Genomic DNA, 26,178 nt, shown 5'->3' with positions numbered 1-26,178 from the left:
GTGGGGAGTATGCCTGTGCTTGCTTTGAAAGAAATAGCAGTGAAGGAGCCGGAGTTGGCTGTGATGATGAGTTGATGTGCTTTTTTTTTTTTTTTTTTTTTTTTTTTGCACTTATTCAATCAGTTGGATGATTAAAGATTATACAGTTCATGAGATAAAATGTATTAAAAGGTTAAATGTAGGCTTAGAAGGACAACTGCACTAAAACTTAAACCTGAAAAACTAAAAACTTTTAAACCTCTGAAAACTGTGCCCAGCTATGCCTTCTCTGAATTTGATGTGGTAACACAAATAGCTTCTGATATGGTGTATTGTTTATGATGTGAAAGTGAGGCCTTATCACAGAGCAGGGTGCTCTGGAGTGACCTCAGGTCTGAGGACTTTGGATTGCGGTGCTATAACATTGAGCCCCCTTCAATCTGCATGGCTTTTAATGTGTTGAATATATGAATAATTCACTGAATGCTGGGATACTACCTGGATACTTAACTTCAAGCACAGAGGGTGAGTATTCACTTCAGTTTTCTTTGTGAGGGTCAAGGCACTTCTGCAGAGATGAGTTATGTCAAGGCAAGCGCATGCTGAGCTTCTAAAGGAGTAATTTACCACCCAGAGCTCTGCTAATAGAGAACAATGTTTGTTATCTATGGGAAGCAAGTAATGCTTATGTTTCCCATTTTAATAAACCTCTTATATTTTACAGTAGTACCTAGCATAAATACAGCGCTGAGGTGGAGAAATCAAGTTCTTAATGTCAAAATTAACGTATCTGCAAAATTAGGCAGACTGTGCATGTGGTTGTGTGTATTTCTTCTTTGTTAATTGCTGAAGCATGAAGTTTGCTTGTATAACGAAGTTCCGGAGGTATTCAATGTTTTGTTAACATAGGTATATGCCAAAATAAGTCTTCACTGATTAAATCACCATCAAAAGTGAGTTCTAGAACTACTCAATTTAAGAGGCAGTATTTACATAATGTGCATTTGGGTGAAATCTAGTGGTAAAAATGGTAATGCTGCTTTCTACGTAACTGACACTGGATCTAGGACTGCACCTCAAAGATGACTGCATGCTCTGATGTTATTGCTATAAAGTAAAACTACAGACCACAGGCTGTGTGAGGAAAGGAAGGTGCCAGGAATGAGTTAGTTCTGATATAAAAGCAGTCTGTCATATGGGCAAATGTAAAACTGCTTGGAAATGTAAAGAGGAAAATGTGGCATCTAATGGCTAAGTTAAGCCAGTGACCAGTGCGTTGTTAGAACATGCTTACCATAAGATAATGCGCTGACATCAAGTTCTTGATCTTTTTTGAGTCTCTGAACTCATGAGGCTCAGAGAAGAAATAAGTGCTGCGATTCAAAGTGGGATGCTGTCCCAGGTATGGCCTGACTGCCCTGCCCAGTGTGCTGCAGGGCTCAGTGCCTGACCCTGGCCCCTCCTCAGCCTCGCTTCATCTGCCTGCAGCGTGTCTGCTTTGCTGGCATGAAACATGGTCAGAAGCTGTTTGTCCATCCAGGAAGGGAACCCCTCTTCTAACTCTTTGGATGCTGAGGACTCCTATTTGAAGATAGAATGGTAATATAAATCATTGGCCATGGAAAATTTTACCTGAGGAGTTTATCCTGGTTTATAGAGAGGATTGTATCTTGCCACACTGTGATACTTTATAATATAAATGGGATCACAGCCATTGTGTGCCTTTGTCCATACGTGCAGCCATTTGTCTTAACAGAAATGTATCCAGTAATGCACAGAAAAAAATTCTGGGGGGTTTCTCTCAAACTCCTTGCTGTCTGGGATAATTTTTGATTCTAGGTTTAGGGATGTCTGAAGGTTGACCATGATATTCCCATGTTGTTTGTCGTAGTTTTCCATTTTGTCTGACCTTATTTGACATCGTCATCTCACAATTAAATCAGGCCTGACTAATGTGAAAGCACATTGTTCTTTTTTGAAATATCTCAAGAAGTCATCCAAATGTCTAAGCTGTATATTATCTATATATTAAGTAGATTATAATGTTTTTCTCATTGGATCAAGACTTCCATTAAAAATAATACAAATTTGACACAAATATTTGTTTGAGGCACTCTATTATATTACTCTTAATGTTAAAGGTCCCTTCCAACTCAAACCATTCTATGATACTATATAATAGCAGGATAGAGAAACTCCCAACTTTCCCCATGTCCTCAGATAACAAAAAATGATGTAGAATTGGCTTCTAGAAAACATATCATGACTATTTATTTTTTTTAATCTTGATTATCTTTTAATATTTTGAATTGTTTTTGAACTAGGATGTTTCCTTGCTCATTTTGGTGGTGGAATTTCTACTTGCAGCCATTAGGGACTTTGCATGATGGCTGAAGTGTTGCATCTGTTAGTGCTTCATGCAGCTTTCCTGAAGGCCTAGCAGATGTGAAAGATAAAGTAAACTAAGCAATGCAAAATGAGGTATTAGTAGATAGAGTCATCTTTTTGTTAGCTGACAGAATTCTTAAACACTCATTATTCTGGGTCATTCAATCTCATGAAAACAAATACTTCTACTTCAGGTTATTTGGTCTTTCACTGATGAGCACTTAATAAAATTAGTTTCATGTACTAGAAAATAACAGGAGAATGACACTAGTTACTTGCTTCTGTCAGTAGTTCAACACTTGCATAGCTCTGAAATTAATTGTTTAGTATGCTCATTACTCTTAGAAAAAATAAATATGTTCTCATTATGCTCACTTGGTGAACATATGTACCTTGCAATACATTTAATGTTACTTGCTGTGAGGAAGATTACAACTCTTTTTAAGGAAATTGGGTAGATTAATGGAATGGGGTGGGTTAAATTGCTCTCCACATGCATTCCCTAGCATGCCTAGCCCAATGTTGAATTTTAATTGATATATATTCATATAGGCTGCTCTGAATGTAATGCCTCCTATTTATTTTAATGAAAACTACAACAGATACATATAGCTGTTTGATAGAGCAAATTCTCAGTGATAAAATACTATTTTTCAACACAGTCACTACCATTAGCTATTCACTTTCACCAGTGATAAACAAGAGCCTGCAAGCTGTGGTTGTAAAAGCCTGCACCAGCACAGACATGACCCACTGTTTCACTCACAGCTGTTATCTAAGAAGATGTTGTCCATACAGTCCATCTTTCAGACAGTCCAGCCAAGATTAGCAGTGTCTTCCACAGTCTTCAAACTGGTATGGGACCTGGCATTGTCATACTGCAAGAAAAAGGTGGTCTTCTTTCATCTGACTTTGGAGTTTGAGCTTTCGCCTTTGTCCTTGTCACAAGATAGTGGTCAGAGTTGATGGCTTGTCCAGTTTTCAGGAAGTTGACAAGAATCCGCCCCATTTCTACCCCATAAGACAGTGCACAGCACTTTATGCAAATTTTCAGATTCGTCCCTCTGCTGCCATCTGTCATACAGCAACAATGTAATGGAATATTGGTGAGAAGGTTCAACCTCTATAACCGTACCACCAACATCCACCTCTGCCATTCTGGGCCAACATAGTAGGAGGCATTACTTCCAGAGCATCCCTCATATAAAGCAGTTTAGCTAAGGATGCTCAGTAAAGCAACTAGAGTAAAATAAGATACAACCTGTGTATTGCAGGGGCAGAACTGAACTTTATGGTAAAATGAACCAAATAATGCTTGAGATCAGATTTATGCTCATGTTTTGTATATGAACAGTTGCATTTTCAGTGACTTTGTTATGGCTTTATGCTCATTGATCTATGGTGAGCCTCAGCAGGGGCTGTTAATAAGAAACTTCCCAGTGTGCTGGAGGAAGTGGACATAAGCCATGAAAATAATTGTCTTATCAATAAACCTATACAGTTTTAGTGCTGTGACCTGTGCCAGAGCCTGAAGTGGTCTTTTTTGGTCCCTATTCTACCTTTGATTTACCAGTTGCAAAAATGAGGGTCACTTAGGAATAAATACTCCTGATGTAACTAATTGGTGTCAGCTGTAGTTCTTCCAGAGACAGAGAGTAACCTTCAGTGTTCAATTTTTAACCAGGCTTTCTGTTTTAAGTGAGAGCTAAGGTCCAGGTGACTGGGATGTCTTGCTAGGGTTGTTAATTTGAAAAAGATGTGGAATACTTAAAGGTGAGTTTGTGGGGGGGGGAAAAAAAAAAAGAAGCTTTAAAACTCCATAAATCTTACGAAGACTGTGCTAGATGAGTAGGACTTCTCTAAGACTGCCTTGAAGGTACTGTGGTCCCATTGATGATGTAAGTTGTACTTTCTTAACACTGTTGTCTGAATTTGGCCCATGAAACAGACTTCAATCTTAGGATGTGGGTTTTGGAAGACGGAAGAGCCTTGTGTATTTCACACTTATCATTGATATGTTAACTTGTCAGGAACAAAGGCTATTTAGCCTCAGTGCAATATAATGCTATAAGAAAATGTATGCCTTGGTAGTAGAAGTGGCATCATTCTATAAAAGACTGCAATCCAGTTTGAAAGCAGAAGCAAGAAGAAAAATTTTCCAGGAATTTATCTTAAGACAATACAGAAGAAAGTCTGCCTTTGTGTGTGCACTGTGTTTGTTCATGGCAGAACTCAGAGCTCAGGAGTTCAAGCTAAAGAGTGCATTTCCTGTTACTTGTGAAAATGTCTACAGAAACTGGGCCTCCCTGTTCTCTCACCATTTTCTACTTTTTACTGTTTTTCCCATCCTTCAGTTAGGAAGTTCAGTAAGAAAGCAGGAAAATATTGCTCAAATCTTTTTTTTTTTTTTTTCCCTAATGTCATGCTAGAACATCATCATCTTTGGAGGTCAGATCCCCTTCTACCTTTCCCTACTTGGCATTGAAACATTACAAACAAGCATAGTGCTTCTAAAACTTTCTATTTTTTTCTGAATATGCTTTTAATTAAAGATCAAATTTAATTACAATAGCTTCTTAAGATTTTCAACTAAAAGGATGACTTTATAAGATGGAAATAAGATGGCTATGACACTTTCTAATGAAATAAATATCTGGTGTAGAGAATTATATTAACACTGGATTACTGCAGGACAATGTGAAATCTGTCTTGAATTATCTGGAAATGCTGCACCAGAAATAAGACTCCCAACAATAGAATGTGTTTCTATCCCAAGTGACTGCCTTGAAATCACTTATTTTGGAGTAATATTAAATCAAAGACTTGAAAAATTACTCACTGAAGTATAACATGCTGTTTTAAAAGCTTCTATAGCCTTTTCCTTAATAGATGATAGTGAAGATTAGATAACTATTTTTTTTCATGTGGACTTGTTAATCATAGCCTTTAAAGTAGAAACTGAGCAATAAACATCTAATGAATAGCTTATGGCAAGTTTATTCTTTCTTAGAAGCAGTGTTGGCACAGATCAACATAAACCATTTATTGTTAACTTCTCAAAATTTTAGGACAGTAGCTATGACTTAAACGTGCCACATGTACGTTAGATATCAGTAGTTTATAGTGCTTTAGGGTACTTGCAACTTAAGTTAGTTTACATTATTCACAACAAATACCTTCCATTCTAGAAATGAATATATTAGAAAATATTGGAATATATCAGAAAAAGAAACTATTCTTTAGTATTTTTAGGTTATCTTAGTATTGTAAAAGGCATGAAAGAGCAAACTGTCATGGATGATTATTAAATTCCTTACTGTACTGGATTTTGAGTGAATCTGTAGAGGCAGTATTCTAACTCATCTGTGTAAATAATAGAAGAATGCTTTGGTGGTGCCAGTAACTGTCATTGTGGTACAAGGCTGCTAGTTTAACTCCAGTATGCATAGTATTCAGCTTTGCCAAGAGGATGTATGCAATATGAGCCATATTTCTGTGTATTTACAACCCTGTTTCTTTCTTCATCAACACAGTACCTAAACAGATTTCTGTGAAAATGCAGCTGCTTTATGCTCAGATTAGCAGTTATTAATGAAAATGGATTTGTGCCTACTTTGTTTTTATTTTTATAAGTATAATCACCTGCACTAAAAGTAAATATATAATTTATTGGTACTCAATGACTAGTCAAATGGACCTCACTTTAAGATGCTATTCTTCACAGTACTCTAAAAAGGGATGTAGTATGTATCCACCAGCTCTGTTTGGGAGTTTGAATATTGTCTTTACAACATCGGGAAAGATCAAATGACAGCTCATCTGGCAAGAGAGTTTTTTTTTTAGCAGAATAAGTGTGGGAGTGGGACAAGCAAGATCACAGATGTCCAGATAATCTTACCTTTTCTTACCTCTAGATTTTTGCCCTGTTCTGATGGCCAGTGTATTTGAAAGAACAGGGCCTCAGGTTTCTTTTCTTGCACATGCAATTTATTTTTGTTTAGCTAGGTGCATATATTAAGTGTTATTGCAACAGTCCCTCCAGGACTTTCTTCTCAGTAATTTTCCACTTATTGGCTGACTTACCTGAATGTATTTGTTAAATTTACTAAATGTCTGACTAGCCATAAGCTGCTGAAAGCCAACTAGGGAACTGAAATGAATAGGAAGAAAATACCCTCACTAATTTTCCTTTCTGACAGTTAAAAAGACTCAAAAGCATTTGCATTACTTTTCCATTCAAGCAGTTAACTTCACTTCTGAGTTATTTTTAAACATCAGGGACTTCTAGCTGAAATAGTCACCTAGGTCAGCAATCCCAGATTTAGGCAGTATATTATTTAAGTAGTGGGAATATAAGCAATTTTTATGTTGTATATGTGATTTAGTATGTTCTTAATAGTGTGCCAATTTTATTTCAGATTTAATTCTGGAACATACTGGACTGTGCAGTCCTTTTGGATTTCTGCAACTGTTGCACTTGGAGCCATACTCCTGTTGCAGAATTCCAACAGGAGCAAACATATGGGGATTCTTCCGTCCTTGGCTTGCCCCACCATTTGTTCCACATTTTAAACCAACTGGTGCTGTACCCAGTGGAGTACATCTGTTACGGTTTATTACTAGAAATTTGCAATTCATTTCAGAGCTTGCTAAAATAATTATAATATTCATGGCCAAGAGTACTGCATTAAGCAATTACAAAAGATAGTAGGCAAGATTTTGCTCAAGTGCATGCGTGATTCAAGAGCTACTGTCCAGTTGGGGTGGTTTGGGCACTCACTGGCCTATCAACAGCGAGTCAGATGTGCTCTGACAACTGAGTTTGATCAGCTTGAGAAATTAATGTAGCAGCAGAGATGCTGTAAGTGACATCCCTTATGTGAATGTCCCTGCTCTGTTTTAATTAAGAATGAAAGAAATTAGCATAAACCACCACTGAATGCAGTTGGTTGCCACATCTTGCCTGAGATATTCAGCTGGGGAACACCCAGAGGTGGAGCAGAACCTATCCTGCTGGGATTATGGAGCTGCGTCTGTAAGCACCTTCTTAGAATGCTACCTCTTTGCCTTAAAAAGCAACAGCAACAACAAAACAACCCGAACACAGGGAGAAAAAATACACACCCAAAACCCCTAAAAACCCAAACTACATAAGCATCAGTGCTAAATGCAACGCGGGTTGCTTTTTCATCTTTATCACCCACACAAGCAGATGTACTCAAGTGAACTTTTAAAATCAGGAAGCATTCTGATATACATAACCTATTGCATTTGTCAGTTTCTGTCTCTAGCTCTATAAGTCAGTCTTGCATGTCTCTGATGCATAGCAACAGTGAGTACACCTTATTCACTGCAGCCTAGATGTATAGTGCTAAAGTGGAATCTTTTTAAAGGAAATCTTACAAAAACCAATTTCAAAAGTTACAACAAAGAGTATGCCTGTTTTGGTTCCCTATCTTAGATCTGGTTCTTGATCTGTCAGTTGCATACTGTTCACAGTTGCCCTTTGAATTATACGAGGTCAGTTTTGTACAGAAACCTGTCATTTGCCTAAGCTGAAGAAAAGCTTGAATTCCAAAAGGCTGACTTAATTTTTCCAGTTACTCTTTAATGAAAGACTTTACAAAGTTCAGTCTGCCCATGTTTTCTGGCTACAACTGCCACTTAAAAGTACTGCTGTATTCCAGCACTTGCGTCCTTGCAAGTGAAAACACTGAAGAAAGGAAGATTTGTAATGAGGGTAACTTATCAGGTCACCATGTGCAAAAGCAAGTTCTTGTGTAGGAAAAGCTGGAGGTCACACTTGTGATAAAATGTGTAAAAACAGCATGAGTGCTTTAAAATCTTTTTACATGTTTTGCTTTGCTGTACACTTTTTATTTGGAGCATTATAATGAAGTAGGATCACATGTTTCCGTGTAGCCTAGGTTAGAAACATTGGGGAGTGGAAACTTATCATAGGGATGGCTGGCTGCTGGGTGTAATGCTGCTTTATAGATATCCCAGGAATGCCTTTTAAATGTTCAGAAAGTAAGCATTGTGGAAAATGAAAATCTAAACAGATTCCTATGACGTTATGCTAAAATACTGTTGTTCTGGTTTTACGTAGCAGTGTAAATAAATACTTGGTGTGATTTAAGAAGCTTCAAATGTATTTTTGGAAATTCAAATCTGTTTTTTTGTATTATCTCTTTTCTTTCTACAGAACCTCCTGGCTTTAAACCCCCGAACGCAGACTCATGCAACTCTTCATTCAACTGTAACGAAGAAACTAGTCAAGAAGCATTGGAAAAGGAATTCTGACAAAAGTTGTTCTGTAAGTAGACATTTATTATTGCATCTGAAATATGCAACAAATTATTGAGGCTGGAATCTCAGTTGTGTGGGAAATTCAAACTTGAATTTGCTGTGGTGTTCTGTAGCCAAAGTTGTCTTCTAGTTCTGCTCCTGCAGATAAATTGTTACTGGTTCTTCAGAACCAGTACATGCCATACATCTTTCTTTTTTGGGGGGCTGGTACATCTTTTGAAGTAACTTGTTTTCCTCTTGTTCTGGAGTCAGATCAGCCTTGAACACCTGTGATTATGGCATCCAGCTCACCACTTCCCTGAGCCCTGCAGGGCTGCTTGCTCTGGGTTGCCAGCATTGGCTGCCTTCTTCCCACTCTGCGTGGCTGCTGCCTGCTTGCTCCTCTTGTTTCTGTTTCCCATGAGTAACTCTGGGAAGAGTAGCACTTCTGTTGGTTTTCTTTCCTGAGAGTTATAACTGTTCATTCAGTGCAGAAATATGGAAACAATACACATTTATATGTATGTGTAATATATATACGCGTGCCATATATATACATGAAGATGTATATATTTTATAAATAAATGAAACTGGTATTAAAACAGTTCTCAATTTCTAAATTTTTTACTTTGTATTTTTTCAGGAAATAGGTATTGAAATACATTTATTTGCATTATAAAAGGGCTATAGTGTTTAGAATTTCTGCCATTAAATATCACCTTTTTCTTTCTAGGTATTTAGTTTCCTAGTCTCAGTGTGATATTTGGCTAATCCAATCAGACATGGTTGTCTCTTTGATCTCTTGGCTGATTAGAAGGTCTGTAGGGCTTTTAAGGTATTCCTACAGATTCTGTTAGATAATCCTCTAAATTCAGAGGAGTAAAGTCCTACTTCTAGAGTACTATTTCTGCATCTCTAAACTGTTTCCCTTATGTGTACAGAATTGTGATGTGTTTTAATAGTGTTACCAAAACACCTTCTGCGGCTAATTTGGGTCAACTTGAACCTAATTTTTTTTTTAAACAGAATTTTCTCAAAATAAAGAACTCCAACAAATATTTGCAGGAAGAAGCAACCTAGGATGTCCTTAGTATTCCAGCCATCCTCTATTAATCATGATTCCTACCTTTGTAAAATGACAAGAATCTGTGTTACTGTAGCTAGCTTTCCTATTTTCTTATTTGTTAGTTTAGGTTTTTCCCAGTTGTTACAACAATAATGTAAAGATTGGGTTTGTGAACAGGGATGATTTCTTTAGGACGTCCAGTGCAGTTATTGCCCACAACTGTTTTGATGTTGTACAGGTAGTTGAGCTGCTCAGTAAGCAGCTCCTGGGCAGCTGCAGTTTACATACTGATGTTTTCAGGTGGCCTGAAATCAATACTGAGCTTGTGAACTCCTGTGCTTTCAGAAACTTTGATAACAGGCTTAGGTATCCATGCGGTAGGGGTAGCAGGCACCTCTGCAGTTACCTCATCAGCTGTTCCTATGGAAATTATTCATTACATAGTTGGTTGAAGCTCCAGTTATAGTGCACGTATATATCTTTCTGATGAATGTGCACACATTTTCTAAAGCTCTTAGCCTTCAAATTTGTTACTATCTCTGACTTTTCCATTTGATCTCTGTACTTTCAGTTCATAAAATCTGGATATTTTAAGTTTTTTTTGGTAATTGAAAGTGCCTAGCTTTTTAGAAGCTCCCTATCTTCCCACATTCCTACTTCTAGTTATGTGTACCCCACTGTCTTCAAAGTTCTTGAAGCCCTAAGTCCTGAAATTATTGGGCCATGCAAACAGCGTGGATCTTGAGGTCATAGCTAGTTTGTATGTCTTGGCTGAATTTTGATTCAGAAGAAATTCTGAATGTCCTCCAATATAGCATGATGGTATTTCTTAATTGATTTACAATCTATGTAGATTGCTCTGAAAGCAATGACTCTTATGTCATAGAACCATTAAGGTCTAAAGGACCACTAAGATCGTTTAGTTCAAGCATAAATCCATCACCACCATGCCACTTAGTGGGACACCTACCTGTTACTGCATAGAGGACTTCAAGGACACACCTCTGCTTCATATGCGCTTCCATGTCAGACACCATTTTGTGAGGCTACTCCTTTTCTGCCATCTGTCACAGGGCAGCAAAATGTAATGGAGTAACGGTAGGAGGGTTCAACCACTCCTGCTGTTCTACCAACATCTCCCTCTTATGATGTGGGCCAACATCATAAAACGGGGCATTACTTTCAGAGCAGCCCTCATAAGAAGCAATTTGGTTTGGAATTCTGCATTACTGCATGCAGATCTGTGGGGCAATGGCACTTTTACATTCTCCAGGTCATTACTGATTAGTAGGCAAGGACAACCAAATGCTTTCCTGGCCTTGTATGAAAACTATAATGTAGGAAAGGATATATAGAACATAATTCTTGTTATAGTCTAAAAAACCATTGGCAGTAACAATTGTGCCTCTTAATGGACAGGTCAGGCTCTTCTGGAAGACCACAGAAGGAAGTGTGCTACTTTGCATTTCCTTAAAATCTGCATTTGTCTTTTAGCTTTGGGTTCTTTTGAAACGTGGCTGATGCTGTCTTAGCAGAATTACTGTTAGAGGGAAGGTGGGAGTATGAAAATACAAAACTAATTAAATTAACAGCTCTCAAAACTCTGAACAAAAGCTGCATCTGCTGAGGCATGCACATAGTGACTTGGTAATGTCTAATGTACTTCCAGATGGCAGACTTAAATATTTCTTCAGAATAATTATACGAGTGAAATTTTAACTCCTCGTCTGCTCTGAGACACTTTTGCCCATTAAATGAGTTCTGAAGTGGAAACTGAATGTCAGTGTTTTTCATCAGCGCTCTTCAAGGATGGCTCAGTTACACTTTCAATAAGTGCTGTTGTTTATTTAGTGTGTTTAGCAACCAAATTTTGTTGTAAAAGTGATTTATTGCTGTAGATACACAATCATTCAACCTCAGAAATTTTGTCAGCTTTAGATCAGAGTATATGGGTCACCCTTGGTAGCAATGCCAAACCTAAACATTAGCTCTGTTGGCATCTTCTGAGTCATGCTGGAAGGTGGCATAAATTTCAGGAGCGTGGCTGGGGAAAAAAGATCACTTTGTCAGAGGAAATCCAAGGCAGAAAAGTTCTGAGGTGCCTATACTGACAGTAGATCTTTGGAAAGGATGGTAAATTTAGGTCACAATAGATCATCAATTTCATAGATAAAACCTGAGCAAAGGAATGAATTGTGGATGCTGTGAGTTCTTGATTCTGGTGATACTTTGATTTCAGGATTTTCCTCAGCAATTCAGGATTGTTTTAGATATCAGATTTATGTTTCTATTTATGGTTGCCATCTTGCTGTTCTTCAATTTTGGTAAGCATTTTATGCTTGATGACTACTCAGGAGCTAGAAGGACACTTACTGTGCGCATTTGCATGGCAGCTAGCACCATGCTGAAGTCCTTGCTTGTGATTAGTGTTTCTAAGCATTAGGGGCTGAATTCTGCTTGTATGTGTACATGTGCAGATTTGTGGCTTTTGTACAATTTTATAGAAATACTGTAAATTCACTTCTTGATGGATAATTCAGTAAGGTGTTGTATTGCAGCATTTTTTTTTTTTTTAAAGAAAGACAACTTGTGGTACCTACTTAGTGTAGAAGATGATACAACTCTATCTATATATTCAGAATTTCTTTGGATTCTGCATTAAAAAATAATAGTAGAAGTTGCCTCCAGATGGAAGAGTTGGAAGTATTTCAACTAAAAAGAGACAAAGGAAATAGAGTTTAAATTGGTTTGTAGCTAATTGCCATAGCCTGTAACAGTATTGATTTTCTGGCAGTAGTAGCATTGTTCTTTGTCCTTACATTTGCTAAGCCTGATCAACATTTTGCAACATGAACTTTTCTTTCTTGAACAAAACAACTTTTAAGCTCAGCTTTTTTTTTTTTTTTTTAAGTGACATCACTTTGGGACAAGACTCTCTCATTGTTCTGTAGTTCATTCTAGCCATCGAAGAGAGCCAAATTCTTTGCTTTGTCTTCTGTGCAATGTTATAATGCAGCTACCAGATTGGTTTGTGCTGAGACCTGCGCTTAGCTGTAAGATGCAACAGATCATGTTGCTCTTTAATTTCAGAGGATGTGTTTACTCCCTTAAAAGAGTAATGATTACAGGGTAAAATTTCAAACTACTTTTAATTTTGGCAGCATTTCAGCGGCTGTCACTGTTGCATACGAAAATCTGTTTAAAAAAAAAAACAAAAAACAAGAAAACAAAAACCCTTATTTAAAGTACAAAAAAGTTCACTTGGACTGTTTGCTATACAGATGTCTGTACTTGTATAGGAAAACACGGATATAAATGATTATCTCACAGCTATGATCAATTTGTTACCCTTAAGTATTGCCTTACAATTAGGTGGAAAAATGTCATGTGATTTTTTTTTTTTTTTTTGTGCCCAATCAGATATCACTGAATAATTGAGTTAGCAGTTCTCGTATAACTGATGGGTGGAAGCAGAAATAGTGCAAATTACAAAAAGATATGAAGCCTGATTCACCAAAGCCTAAAACCAGGAGCCTTAATGAATAAATACTCAATGAATAATTTGGCCATTTCTAGACTTGTATTGATGAAAGAGTATATATTTATAAATAAAAAATAATCTCACATATTGTAAAATAGAGAATGCTTATTAACAGAAATCAACTCAATTATATATATAATCTAAATGTGCAGTTTACCTTTGCAAATATTTATTTTTGTCTTCATTGCATATGAATATATAAGCTTAGCTCTTTTCTGAATGGATATACAATGGCAGATGTCTCTCTAATCGCTGCTCTATTCAAACATTAATTGGTAGAACATATGTAGAAATCTACTAGTCTGAATAGGTGTAGGATAGCAGCAGTCTTTTTAATCACATCACTATTCAACGACTAATTGGTGTGATGATTAAGGGACATTAGAGGGAGCACTTTGACATCTGATTCTTTGAACTGATGTCTGCTCAGACTGCACTGTATTCATCATGGCCAGGCTGATTTCTTAAATAAAATACTCTGATTCCCAAATGTGGAAAATATTGCATTAGGTTCTATTGAGGTGATTAGGGAATTTGAGAATGATTCTTTTATATAACTAGTGATTGACTGTATATGCACAAACTATTCATATGAATAATACATGGGTTACTTTGAGTATCAGAAAGAGATAAGAAGTAACATCAAGAGATTTTCTCTTTTCTCACAGTGTCAATAATTAAATATTAATATACATTTTAAAATGTACCAGTTTAATCATTTAGCAGTCAAATTCTTGCTCATGCATTTTTTAGATTAACTAATTACTCTGCATTTCCTCGTATCGATACCATATGCTGGCATTTACAATCATTTCAGTAGAATAAAGTGGTTTACATGTTCATATATGATAACATTTATCCTTGCTCAAAGAAATGCATATTATAATCCTTGAATTTTTTGTTTTATATAAATTTTATACATCTTAACTTTTTAAAATAAGTATTCTGCACTTTGTTGTTGTAAGCCAATAATAAATTAGTCTATTTAAAAACAATATCCAGTGTGCAAGTAGGTTACTGAAAAAAAACCTACTTTTCTGTCAATTGCTGAAAAGTGTTCTTGGATATCTGAAGGAAAGCAATATACTTATCTACTAGAGTAATGTTGGTGGGGTCAGGGAAATGGAGAAGGAGGAAATTTTAAACTTTTTAAAAGGTGAGATAAAAATTTAAGACTCAAGAGAAATTGAGGGGTTAGCATTGAAGCCATAAGTTGAATACATGCCAATCCAAATAAATTACTTCTCCTAATTCTTACTTCTCATCTATATAGAACAATCTTCTCGCTTCTCATTCTTTGCTAATTGAAATTTTCTTAGTGCCTTAGCTTTTGTACTTAGAAATGTGTATATTTAAGTGTGTATCTTAGTTTCCCTGCTTCCATGATTTTGATTTTAAGGCCATAGGGGAGATGTGGTATCATCACAAAAGTCTCTTAAGCACATTTTTTTTCTTAGCTGTGCTCAGAAATAAATGTGTATTTAATTTGTCTTTCTGGTTTTGCCCTCTATTTTGCTTTTTTTTTTTAATCAATCAGTATATCTTTCAGCTGATCCAACATCTGTGAAGTCCACTGTTTTCATCCTGTTATCCTCACAACTTTCTATGCTTAATGTTATTAGAGAGGCAAATTATTGTCAGACAGTTGAACTTTCTAAAAAAACCACACATTCTAATAATGGTAAGGTGCAGATACTCTTTGATTAATAACCAACAAACTTCAGTCATTAAATCAGAAGGGATAAAGTCACGTGTTAAGCTGAGTGGACTGGAGTCTTAAATTTAGCAAGGATTAATGTTCTGAATAGACAATCACATGAAATAATGTTAATCAAGCTTTTTAAGCAGTAGAATAAGCAAATTTTAAGTTATTATTTTGTAAAACTGAGGAGATGAATCTATTTGGATCTTTGAATTGAACTAACCTGTTCAAGGGCGTGAATTTTGAGAAGGTTGTTATTTTTGTGAAATACATAAAAAGTTATTTGGAATCAGCGTCCCAGCTTGTAAGGAAGAGTTTCAAACTAATGTGAGAAACAGTTTCCAAAAGAATATTAAGGGTATGATAAGTCAAGGGAGGAAAAATGGGATTGATAGGCAAAGCAGGAAGTACAGAGGAAAAAGCGATAACTTTGAAAAGTCAAGTTGATTCACACCTGGCAAAAGAAATTAAAACAAATAGTAAAAGGTTATTCAGCTATATAAAACAAATAGTAAAAGGTTCTAAAGCTATGTATTTAAAAGAACAAGGAAAACCTGTGTGAAGATAGGATTATATGTCCTAGGTATTGTCTGAAATCTTTTTAAGCTGTTGTCTCACTTCCAATAAAATGAGACTAAAACGAGAGATGGCTAATGGGCAAACAAGTCCAGAAATAGAAATTACCCTAAGCAGGCCAGAGGAAAACTTGAGAAATTTGATCTCTGAAGTCAGTAGGTCAGAAAAATGACCATGAAAGAATCACAGAAAAATTGACATTTGAAGTTTCAGGCTTAAGTGTGAGACTGTTAAATAAATCAAGCTGTGTGCTTTTGCACATATTTAAAGAATAGTCAATCCTATCTCTATATTTAAAAAGAGCTGATGGGCAGCTGTAGCTCCATTAGTCTTGTATTAAAAGCAAATGGTAGATAAATCACAATACATTTTGCTCTCTTGGCTCTTAAGGGTAGAACGTGATGCAATGACAAGCTGTTAGTTAAGTATCATCTGCTTGGATTAGTATAGCAATGTGTATAAGGACCTGGTTTAAGGAAATTACACTGTCTACTGCTGAAATAGCTGCTCTTGGGCTTTTAACAGAGCTTGTGGAAGGATCAGTTTTCAGATTCATATCAATTAATATTTTTATTAATGAGCTTGACATAAATATTAGGAGCATGTTACAAAAAAAAGTCGACAGGAATTGTTAATACAGAAGGAAGTTTATCATCAGAAGAAGAACTGTATAACTTTGGAGTTAGAATAATAATAATAATAATAAAAGGTAAGAATAGATTTCATAGTGCCGTTAGGAGACTGCACAGCCAAGCGCTTGAGGATAAGGATGGCTAGGAGTTAATAGTTGAAATTAAGAGAGAAGGTGATTTAGAAATACCAGTTGATTATAGGGTGGTTGTTCCATCAAATGGATGAGAACGCAAAAAAGTCAAGTGTGGTATTGGAGTAATCAGACCTACTGCTTCTGGTGGTGCTAGGCACATAAGGTGTGTTGTTATTTTCACTAATCCCAATAAACTGTCAGTTATCAAGGGGCTGTTTATTGAGATGAGATTAGAAGAGCGTGGATAGTGTAGCAGAACAAAACTATACACTGTTGTGCTCAGGGAATTATGGATTTTTTTAATAATCTGTGGGTAACATTAGCATAATAACATGAAGATACCCTTTTGCTGCCAGAAAATAAAGGCTGAGAGTGAATATGTTACTAATGTTCAGAGCAGAGGTATGCTGTGCTGTGGCCTAGCTGTAGTGATAGTGGGGAAGGGACATCTAACTGCACATGCAAAAGATGGCATAATGCAACTGAACATAAAAGCGGGGGAGTAAATCCATTAGCACAAGTTGTCACTTTTGGTCTCCTATGTATTTTAGAGTTTTGTACCATAGATGTCTGATATGGCATGCTCACAGTTATTGCATAGTTTTTCTGTGCTGATTGCTATCTGTCAAAAGAGGATATCTGTAGAATACAGATGAGTAAATGGCTTTTAAATCACTTAAGATACCAAAGTGATGAGTGCCATTGAAACAATCACAGGAAAAATATGTTCTGCCTTCAAGTATGGTTTTGAATGGTGTTCAATTAAGGCCACACACAGCACAAAAAGGCTGCATGTAAAGTATGAAGCTGTGGGGCTGCTGACGGCATGAACACTTCCCAGTCAGACAGCAGTTCTATGTAAGATAGCATTTTGTCAAGTAATTAACCCTGTGTTTTAAAGCATGCGTGTGAAGGGGTCAAAGCAAGTCTTGGAAGAGCAACACTTTAAAGCTATTTTTGAATTTAGTTAATTGACATAGTTTGCTTTTTGATGGCCTGTATCACTTAGAGTTCTGCTTCATTCTTCATCCAGCTCTGTGTACCCTTCAGCCTTGAATTCCTACAGACACTGCTGTGGGAATAAGATTAATAAACAGGAATTTTCTACCTGAATGTTAGGTTGTCCTGTGTGAATTATTTTGCTTGAAGTTTCTACTTACCATGTAATGATTTATAGCTGTATGATGTAGACTGATACTGTTAAATGTTATTTATTTTTTAAGATATGCGTTGTGATTCATGTTCTTCTAAATATCAACCAGTGCTCAGCTATGCAGACATCAAGCTGCTTTGGGACAGATTTAGTTATGTCTGAAATTCCCAAGTAATAGCACTGGTTTTGATGCCCTTCATAAAGATGGATGTTAAGCTGAATATTTTTTGCCATTCTTTAGGACTTCATCACAGATGGGTGCTCAGCTAAATTATGCATTTATCTTCTGCTGTAGCATTTCTTATTTCTTGATTCCCATTCCAGAAGTCCTTGTACCCTTAAAATGTTCCTAAGAAAAACTTTTATTCCAATCCCAAAATTGAAGACTTTTCTTTCGAGGAAGTTGCTGCTGACTGGATGAAATCTTCCACTGCTGTGGAACAAAAGGACAGGGGAAACTATCTTAGTACCTATCCTTGAAACTCTGTCTGGCTGATGCTGAACCACTGACGTTTTTAAAAGTATGGACATAATGGGCATTTGTTTCTATCTTTTGGAGACTGAGCCCAGCAAACTTTTTTTTTTTTTTTAATGGAAGAGATAAAGAATAAAAAGTAAAGCTTAACTTTTACTTCTGTCACATCTGAAGTAATTGGAAATAAGATATTGAATAGCTTTTAAGATTCTTCCTATCAGCTCTAGGAACAGAATTCCTTAATAATTTCACTGTTTTTTCTGGCTTTATAGTGCCTAGACCACTTTTCCTATAATGTACAAAAGCAACTACTCACTTTGCTGCAAAGCTTTCAGCAACGGCTATGCAGGAGTGTAAGAAAACAATGAGCTGTACAACTCCTGGGAAAGCCTTAGAGGCTACAGTAGTTAAGTGTACGTATCATGAAATTCTGTGAGAAACATTAACGTTCTTCTTCACAGTTGTACCGTTGGTGGTATTAGTGCATTGCAGCATAGTTGAGAAAGCAGAAGGCAGCCCCCAACAGTTAAATTGTGGTTTTCTGTGGCAGCACGAGTGCTGCTGTTTGTTCACTCTTGGAATTTTTTCCTTCTTAAGTGCTCTCTGCACTTACCTGCACCCTTAAGTGGCAGTTGATGTGGGACCCTCTGTGGTTGCTTCTGGGAGGCACCAGGCCTTTCTAGGTGCCCTATGAGTGATTTGGTTCTGTTCTGCAGCTGCGTGTCCTGCTTGGAGCTGTTTTATGGTAGGGAAGGGAGCACAGAGCTGCAGGAGTGGGATAAAGGAATGCATTAAGGAAAACAAGGCAAGGGAAAGCTGTGACATAGTGAAACAGAGCAGAAGATGTGAAATAATTAGAAGGGACTGGGGAAAATTTAAACAAGGGAAAATAGAGCAGTAGGGGAAAAAATCCAAGTAATGAAGGAGGAGAAAAAGAGAAGAAAAGAAAATGACTGGATAAAAATTAAACACTGGAATCTTAAACATGGCATACATGAGGGGAATAGGGGAAATGCATAAGAATAAGGCTTAGAAATTGAAATTAATGATGTTTCCAGGAAGAAAAAGAAAAAATTTGGTAATTGTTTAAAAGGATAATTTTTGTTTGTTTGCTTTGCCATTGCCCTGATCTCTCCTATTGCTCTGCTTGCACATGTGCAATGGTTGTGGAGATGCTCAGGAGCAAGAGGTTGATTAGTAGGTCCAATATTAATTGTAGAAAGGAAAAATACTTCATATTAAGATTCTGTGCTATTTAGAAAATATTGTGGTGTAAGTTTGAAAATAGCATTTTCAAAACTAGGTTATTGCTTTTTATTGTAAAATGTGGGTAATTGCACGGAGGGCACCAGGATAAGTTCTGGTTGCAGGGAAGGAATGGGATGCTCAGATTCCCCAAGTTAAACGCACAAGCAACAACTCTGTCCTGTTCAGCGTTCTGGGAACTGAAAGCTCCTTTCTGGCAATAGCTGGCCCCATTTCTAGACTTGAAAATAACATAGTTGTGTGAGGAAAATGCTATGAGAGCTAAGAGACTCCAGCAGGAGCTGTGCTGCATACACAGCTGTTCAGTTGTGTTGTGTCTTGAAGGTGAGACTGAACTGGACTTCTCCAAACAGTGCTTATAGCAGGAGTGTTGCTCCAGGCTTCTCTTCTGTAAAATGGATGCACTTGGTACGTGAGAATTGAGGGAAGAGGGTTTGCTTGGTGCTGCATGGCATGTTGTGTTGCTCACCCCATCTTGAACACGGTAGTTTTAAAGATGCTAACAAGGACAATAATGCTGAGTGTCTAAAGACAGGCCAGAACAGTTTGGAGAGGAAAGCTATTCAGGTGGCAGCATGAAAACTTCCAAAGGAAGGACAATAAATGGAGCACAGAACTAAAGAGGATGCACTGTAATACTGAAGTGTTGGATTGTTAGGTGCTGTGGGTGGTAAATGGACTTGAGACCTGAGGCTATAATACTTGTCCTGGGTGTTTTCAAGTGCTGTGTGAATAATAATTTTAATTTCTGGAAAGCTTTTATATTCAGTAATTCCACTGCTGTGGATGGAAAATAAGAGGGATTCTGTAAGTTGGTACTCTCATATAGGTGGGATTATTTCCTTAAATTCTTGGTCATTCCATTTCTTTAAAAATAAATAACAGGAGCAAATAAAAAAGAAAAGGGGTTGAGCTTTTGAGTATGTGTTTTCTCTTGTGCTCTTTGTTGAAGGTCAAGAGCACAATTTGTTTCTGAGGAGTGCATTTCTATCTACATTTTTAAGATTATTTTTTTCCATGTTATGAGCTGTGCAAATGTTGTTCCTCAATATTATTCAGCTCTTCACATTCACTTATTTAATCTCAGTAAATCAGGGTAACAATATTTGCTAATGCAGAATAAAGAATGCAGAAGGAAAAGCAAGATCTGTTGAGGTACAGGAAAATACTAGAAGGGTGTATGGCATTTGGGTATTTGTTTTCTTGATAAATTTTATTCAGTTAAGTTTTCATTGTCAATTGAAAATAGTGTATTTAGAAATCTTGTGTAGAGATTGTCTCTGTCTCTACTGTGCCTTTGCTGTCTTGCATGACTCCAGATTTTTAACCTTTTTTAGTTCTTTTGCCCGCTATTCTGTGTTGTGCTTGGTGCTTTCGTTATGTCTTCACTCATCTTCCGTTTATTTACTTGTCTTCCCCATATTGCTCCTACTAAATGTATTGTTATTCTCGAAACACGTGGTGTCTGCATCTGCTCTGAAAACAGCAGGTTGAATGCAAACAAGATTCTGTACCTCATGTGAACACAAAGGCTGTTATAAATTTGCCGCTTGAAATTTTGCATGAAACAGCATGAAAGGGAAGTTTGCAAAGTGCCATTTCAGATCAGAAGAACTTTCATAGTCCCAGTAACATGGCAAACTAAAAAGTCATGTATGTTTAGTAAGTAATAATCTTCCAGATAATTACCTGTGTTTAAGGATTATATGTATCACTTAAGCTGAGGGAGCAATACAAACTCTGAAATTGCCAGCTTCCGCTCCAGAATTACATGAGCAGTATTTCTGGTAATTAATAACAAAATACAATTGCAGAATTTCAGAAAGTACCTCATGCACTGGAGTTTCAATCCTGCCTTACCAATATTTTTCTGTTTCTGGAGAAAATGTGTTATATTCTTGTATATCTTAAAAATATTCCTGTAAAGAAACTGAAAAGAATTAATATGGTTATGCTAAGGAAGCATTGATTACAGCCTCCCACAGTTCTACTTAATATTTTGTTTGATTGATTTTTGATTGCTAACACTTAGGGGTGGTTTTCTGATGGAAGCCTGCTATTTTTGGTATATTAATATATGTACTTTTCCAAGAGCCTGTCTGGCCAATATGTTTATGTCACAAGATGGAAAAAATGGCTGTAACAAATGTTCATATATTATGAATGACGTGCTGTCAGTGTTATATAAATACCTGAGGGCTCAGTATACTTTCAGATATTAAGAATATATGTTTTTTAAAAATACATATCTATCTTCTGTGGACAATTGCTCAGGTATCAGTTTGAAGTTACTTTACCGCTGTTTGGGCTGAACCCTTTGAGAATGAGTTGTAACAAATGGAATGGAGGAGCTTAGGTGATACTGTGTAGACTGTAACATCTTCTAGATAGAATCAATTGGTCCTTTTGCTTTCTTGTTTAGCTTTCCACAGTGCTCTGTAGATGAAACAAATGCTATTAACCCTTTGGAAACCCCTTCGCATCCAGTTTGTTTAGTTGCTCAATACAAAGATAGTTTAAAGGGGCTTCCTATGTGAAATACTGCTAGTGGCTACTGAGTAACTTTAATAAATTGCCGTATCAATGTTATAATAAATGGAACAGAAAGACATTTTATCCAATAGCAGATGGGTGCTTAAGTCTGTGAGAGGAGATCAATGGAACCATTTAGCTTTTTGTGTTGCTTCAGTGTTGAAAGACAGTCTGTTCCAAATCAAGAGAGGTCTGGTAAGAGTATTTCATAAGGTTTTATTGTAATAAAGCACAATGTTTCATGAGTTCACATCAAAAGAACTAGATGTGCTATTCCAAATTCATAGCAGTTGTATATTAGTCTGTTTTTAATATTTTTTCTTTTGCATGTAATCCTGTTTAATTAGATTCTACTCTATCTGTTGTTTCAAGACTCGATAAACAGGAGTCTTATATACCAGCTGCTAAAGCAGGAGTTACTGTCTAAATGATATTCACAATGAGTATTTGGAAGGTTTACAATTATACCCTGGCTAATAAATTGTGCTATTTTCCCCAACACTTTTAAGTGCTAATCTTCAGAAGGCATTTTAAAATTAGCAAAAATTCTGTCAAGAGATTTACAAAAATTGTTAGCATGGAGATAATTATGTCACAGTCCTTGGACTCCATCTCTGATTGTGTGCGTAAATCAGAAAATGTCAGCTGTGTTTTCCCTTAATAATTATCCTTTGCTGCAATATATTACAGTTTAGATTACTATTACAATGTTGCTTTAGGTTTGTAAAACACAAGATAGTTATTTCTAAAGTTTTCTGCTGATAGTTCAGATTTCCAGAATAACATGTTTCCATATTGATCTATTGGTGTTAACATTTTATATATAAATAAAAAGATCAATATGGAAATAACCATTCTGCACTTCTTATACTGCCCCTGAAAAAAGTCAGCTTTTGAAAAAGAAATCCTTTCTACAGTATAGTCAATATCTTCAGAAGAGCAGGCTAACATGGCCAGAATTTGTGATGTGTGTAGTTTTTTTTTCTTCTGGAAATCTGTCATTACAGTCTACCGCCTTTAAAGGAAGCCAACTGAAACATCAGAGAGAGATGGCAATGTTCTTCACCATTTGATTCAGTCAGTTTCATTTTAAGCAATCTGAAGTCTGGATGTGAAGACATTCAATGTAAAGATCTTAAAAACTGGTTGTATGAGCATTAGAAAATAGAGATACTGTACTCTGTCAGAACTTTTCTAACATATTATAAGGAAAAATGAAAAAATGAGAGGAAAAAAGTGTTCTTAGTATTGGTCCTAAACCAAAACTTAACAGGTGAGAGCTCTTCTGCTCTTAACTTTGTTGCTGTTCATTTCTTATGGTTTACATACAGAAAATGTTCAACAGTAAAAATAAATCTGAGATTTATATTTACAAATAGGCTTCTTTAGAAATTCTCCAAAGTTCATGTGGAAGCAATAAATTCTAAGAATTTGGCAGTTCTCCTTACCTAAAAACTTCTGTCTTAAAGGGGGGGAGGGGTATTTTAAGTAAGGCTTCTGATTTGGCAGTGTATCAACTAGGATAAAAGATCTACTCTACTTTGGTGTTGCAGGCTGTCTTAGAATAGGTCTTACTCTGTTGTCAGATCAAAAGATTTTATTTCTCAACTATCTAGAAATGTGTCCAAGACATTATCTGTAATACTAATGCTTTTGTAAGTCTTATGTGAAGTATTTCAGGATAGAGCAGCATATGGCTCAGTGTGATCTTGTTCTTCTTTGCCTGGATGGAAGATTTGTAGTTGATTTTGATGGAAGTGGGGTCATTTTTATCAGAGCTGTATTGCAGAATGGGTGAATTTAAATTGTGGCCTCGAAGGTTTTAGGCCTGTCACAGCAATGCTTTTGTGTTTCATGCTGATCTTCATTGATGAAACCTGGCAATAGAGCAAATTTGTTTTCTGAGGTGTGCATTTGATCCACTAGCCCAAATCAACAATTGTCTTTCTCTGACAAAGTCAAGAAAAGAGGGCTTGACAAACACAGGGAAATAAGAAAACTAATCTGACAAACATTTAGAGTCTTTTTTTTTAAGTGTACGACTTCACTTTTTCTAGAATCCTAGAATTGTATTTAGAAATAGTGAATATTTGTATTTGTGTGAGCTAACTGGTTAGTTCAACAAGTACCAACAAGTATGAGTATTTTCAACTTGGTATTTGCTGACTTCAGACTTTTGAAAACAGAATACTATGAAGTTGATACCAGGATGTTACAATTATCAGTTGCCATGTCTGAAAAAATAGATTTATGAGCACATAGTTCCTCCTCCAAAAACTTACTGCTTTTTTAACAGGAATAAGTTGAAGTAAGAAAGTCATTGCCTTATAAACATAATAGTAAAAGAAGCTTTCCAATTCGTGCATTAATTTTGCTTCTTCATTATCTTCATATTCTCATTGTTCATCTTTCTGATTTCTGATTAGATGCTCCACCAGTACACTGTATGAAATGCCAAATACTTGTGGATATCTAGTGCACACCTGCCTTTTTAACTAGTTATCATGTAGCTTTAGTTAAGATCTCAAATGATCAATAAGCTTTTCACTTATATGTATCAAAACTGTTCCCCTCTCTCTTGATTTTTGGCTCGTTTGAAAACTTCAAAGTGTTTATGCTATAGGAAAAGTATTTAGATTTTTGTGGCTTTTTGACATGCAGTGATAGTTTGATTTATGATAGCAGTGTCCCTAACTGTATCTGTCTACTTATTTTTCATCCTGAACCTCTCCAAGGTATTATTTAGTTTAGTGTCATACATACTATGAATCTGCCAACAGTGATAGCATACAGGAGGTATAGAGTAAAATATAATTATTCAACTGCAGAGTTAAAATTTCTAGATGTTATCTATACCCAAAGAAATTAATTGGCTGTGAGCTTCTGAAATCAGTTTTTTCACTGTTTGTATTTTGAATTTTCTACTTGAATTGTTGCTGAAAACTGAACACCTAGGGGTTTAATTGCTCACTATACTTAAATCTGTAAAGTATGATGGACCAAAATACTCTGCTCTTTGCAAGATGTATATACACATATTAATCTAGTTAGTAGCATGGTGTAGAAGAAATGCAAGTCATGGCTTGAAGGAGTGATTGAGCACCTGATGGAAGGTAGGGCCAACTCAGGGGAGCTTAGGTGCATGTAATGCCCCTGGGTGACCAGAAGGGGGGGAGCTGGGATCCACTGCTTCCCCAACCTCATTTAAGGGCTGCCAGTGGGGGGTAAAGGTATCTTGCTGGAGATCCCTGTGTATTTAAAGCCTTCCTAAAGTAAACAGCTTCTTTCCTTTATTTCTGAGCCCATGGCTGTTACATTTGACTAAGTTCTCACTTGCTGCAGCCTAGAACCTTACTCTGCTGCCACTGCTACACTTTCCATCGTGTTACACATGAATAATAAAATGAGTGCAGGTTTTGCTACTGATTTAATATTTACAAATGCAAAACTCATCTTGGTCATGGTCTACTGAAGTTTCACCATTTATGTGTTCTTCAGAGTATTATTGTGCTCAGAATTTCATACATATTGGGGCCTTTCTTATCGACTGATATCCTTTTAAGATATCTTAAAAACATATCTATGCCCAGAAACATACTGTGCAAACTGATGCTCAGACCCATGAAGAAACAACATTAATAGACATGTAGCTGTGCTTATTTTTAGTCTTTCAGACTGCTGTTCTCTTTTCATTGGGAGATCCACGCTGGTTTACTGGATTACTGCACCTGTAACTAGAAAATAATAGTAGCTACTGTCAGTAGTTGCTCACTTGTTCAATACTTAAGCAGTAAGCGATTATACTGTGAGGTCATCTTCCTTTAGTGGGTTTGCATCTGCCTTAGTGTTTAGGTCATTTTTTTCCTAATGGCAAAACTACTGGCTTTCCAGCTGCTGTACTTTGGATGGGAACTATTTAGGTGAAGGTAGCTGAGAAAGGTAGATGTGATATTGTCTAGAACAGCTTGTGAAATTGGTAAAAAAAAAAACAAACAAACAAACAAAAACAAAACAAAAAACAAACAAACAAATCATCCTCCCAAATGAATTATTATAACACTTACTATTTGAATCTTTAAACTATGTTCCATTGTTTGTTCTGTGTTTTTTATTTACTTCCATATTCTTATGTGGTTTTTTGTGTTTTGTTTTAAGGAGTATTTGTGCAAATGTATGTGATTAGACTTTTCTTTAGGAGCTTGCCACCCTTGCTGCCCTTCAACTGATTAATACAGAATGGTCCATATAGGCAAATGGGAAACACCAACTGAAAAGGATTGAGTGACTTACTTTAGTGTTTCCCACTTAGACACCATCAGTTATTTTAGATTGTAGGATATAGAGAGGATTTAGGTTTCTGCTTGATAAAATCTTGTGAGCTTTCGATCCTTTGTCAGTTCTCTACATGCTTGATATCATAACGTCAAGAGAAATGAGCTGCATGAT

General features: G+C 36.3%; 1 protein-coding gene across 5 annotated transcripts in view; it reads left to right on the top strand.

Moving 5' to 3' along the window:
- The window catches only part of DPYD (dihydropyrimidine dehydrogenase), a 327,299-nt gene that overhangs the window by 23,788 nt on the left and 277,333 nt on the right, over positions 1 to 26,178 (top strand). For 3 of the 5 annotated variants that reach the window (XM_048943871.1, XM_048943873.1, XM_048943869.1), the window contains exon 2: positions 8,573 to 8,683. Coding sequence is in view for 2 of the 5 variants with exons in the window: in XM_048943869.1 (XP_048799826.1) it covers positions 8,573 to 8,683 (111 nt within the window). In the remaining 3 variants the exon portion in view is untranslated. Of the gene's footprint in view, positions 1 to 8,014; positions 8,108 to 8,305; positions 8,398 to 8,572; positions 8,684 to 26,178 lie in introns of those variants that run through there. The other 2 variants (XM_048943870.1, XM_048943872.1) reach the window with 2 other exon arrangements.

This window comes from Lagopus muta, chromosome 5 (genome assembly GCF_023343835.1).
Source record: "Lagopus muta isolate bLagMut1 chromosome 5, bLagMut1 primary, whole genome shotgun sequence".
Classification (NCBI taxonomy): Eukaryota; Metazoa; Chordata; class Aves; order Galliformes; family Phasianidae; genus Lagopus; species Lagopus muta.
Note: the sequence above shows the minus strand (reverse complement) of the source record. Positions and strands in the feature narration are given on the sequence as shown.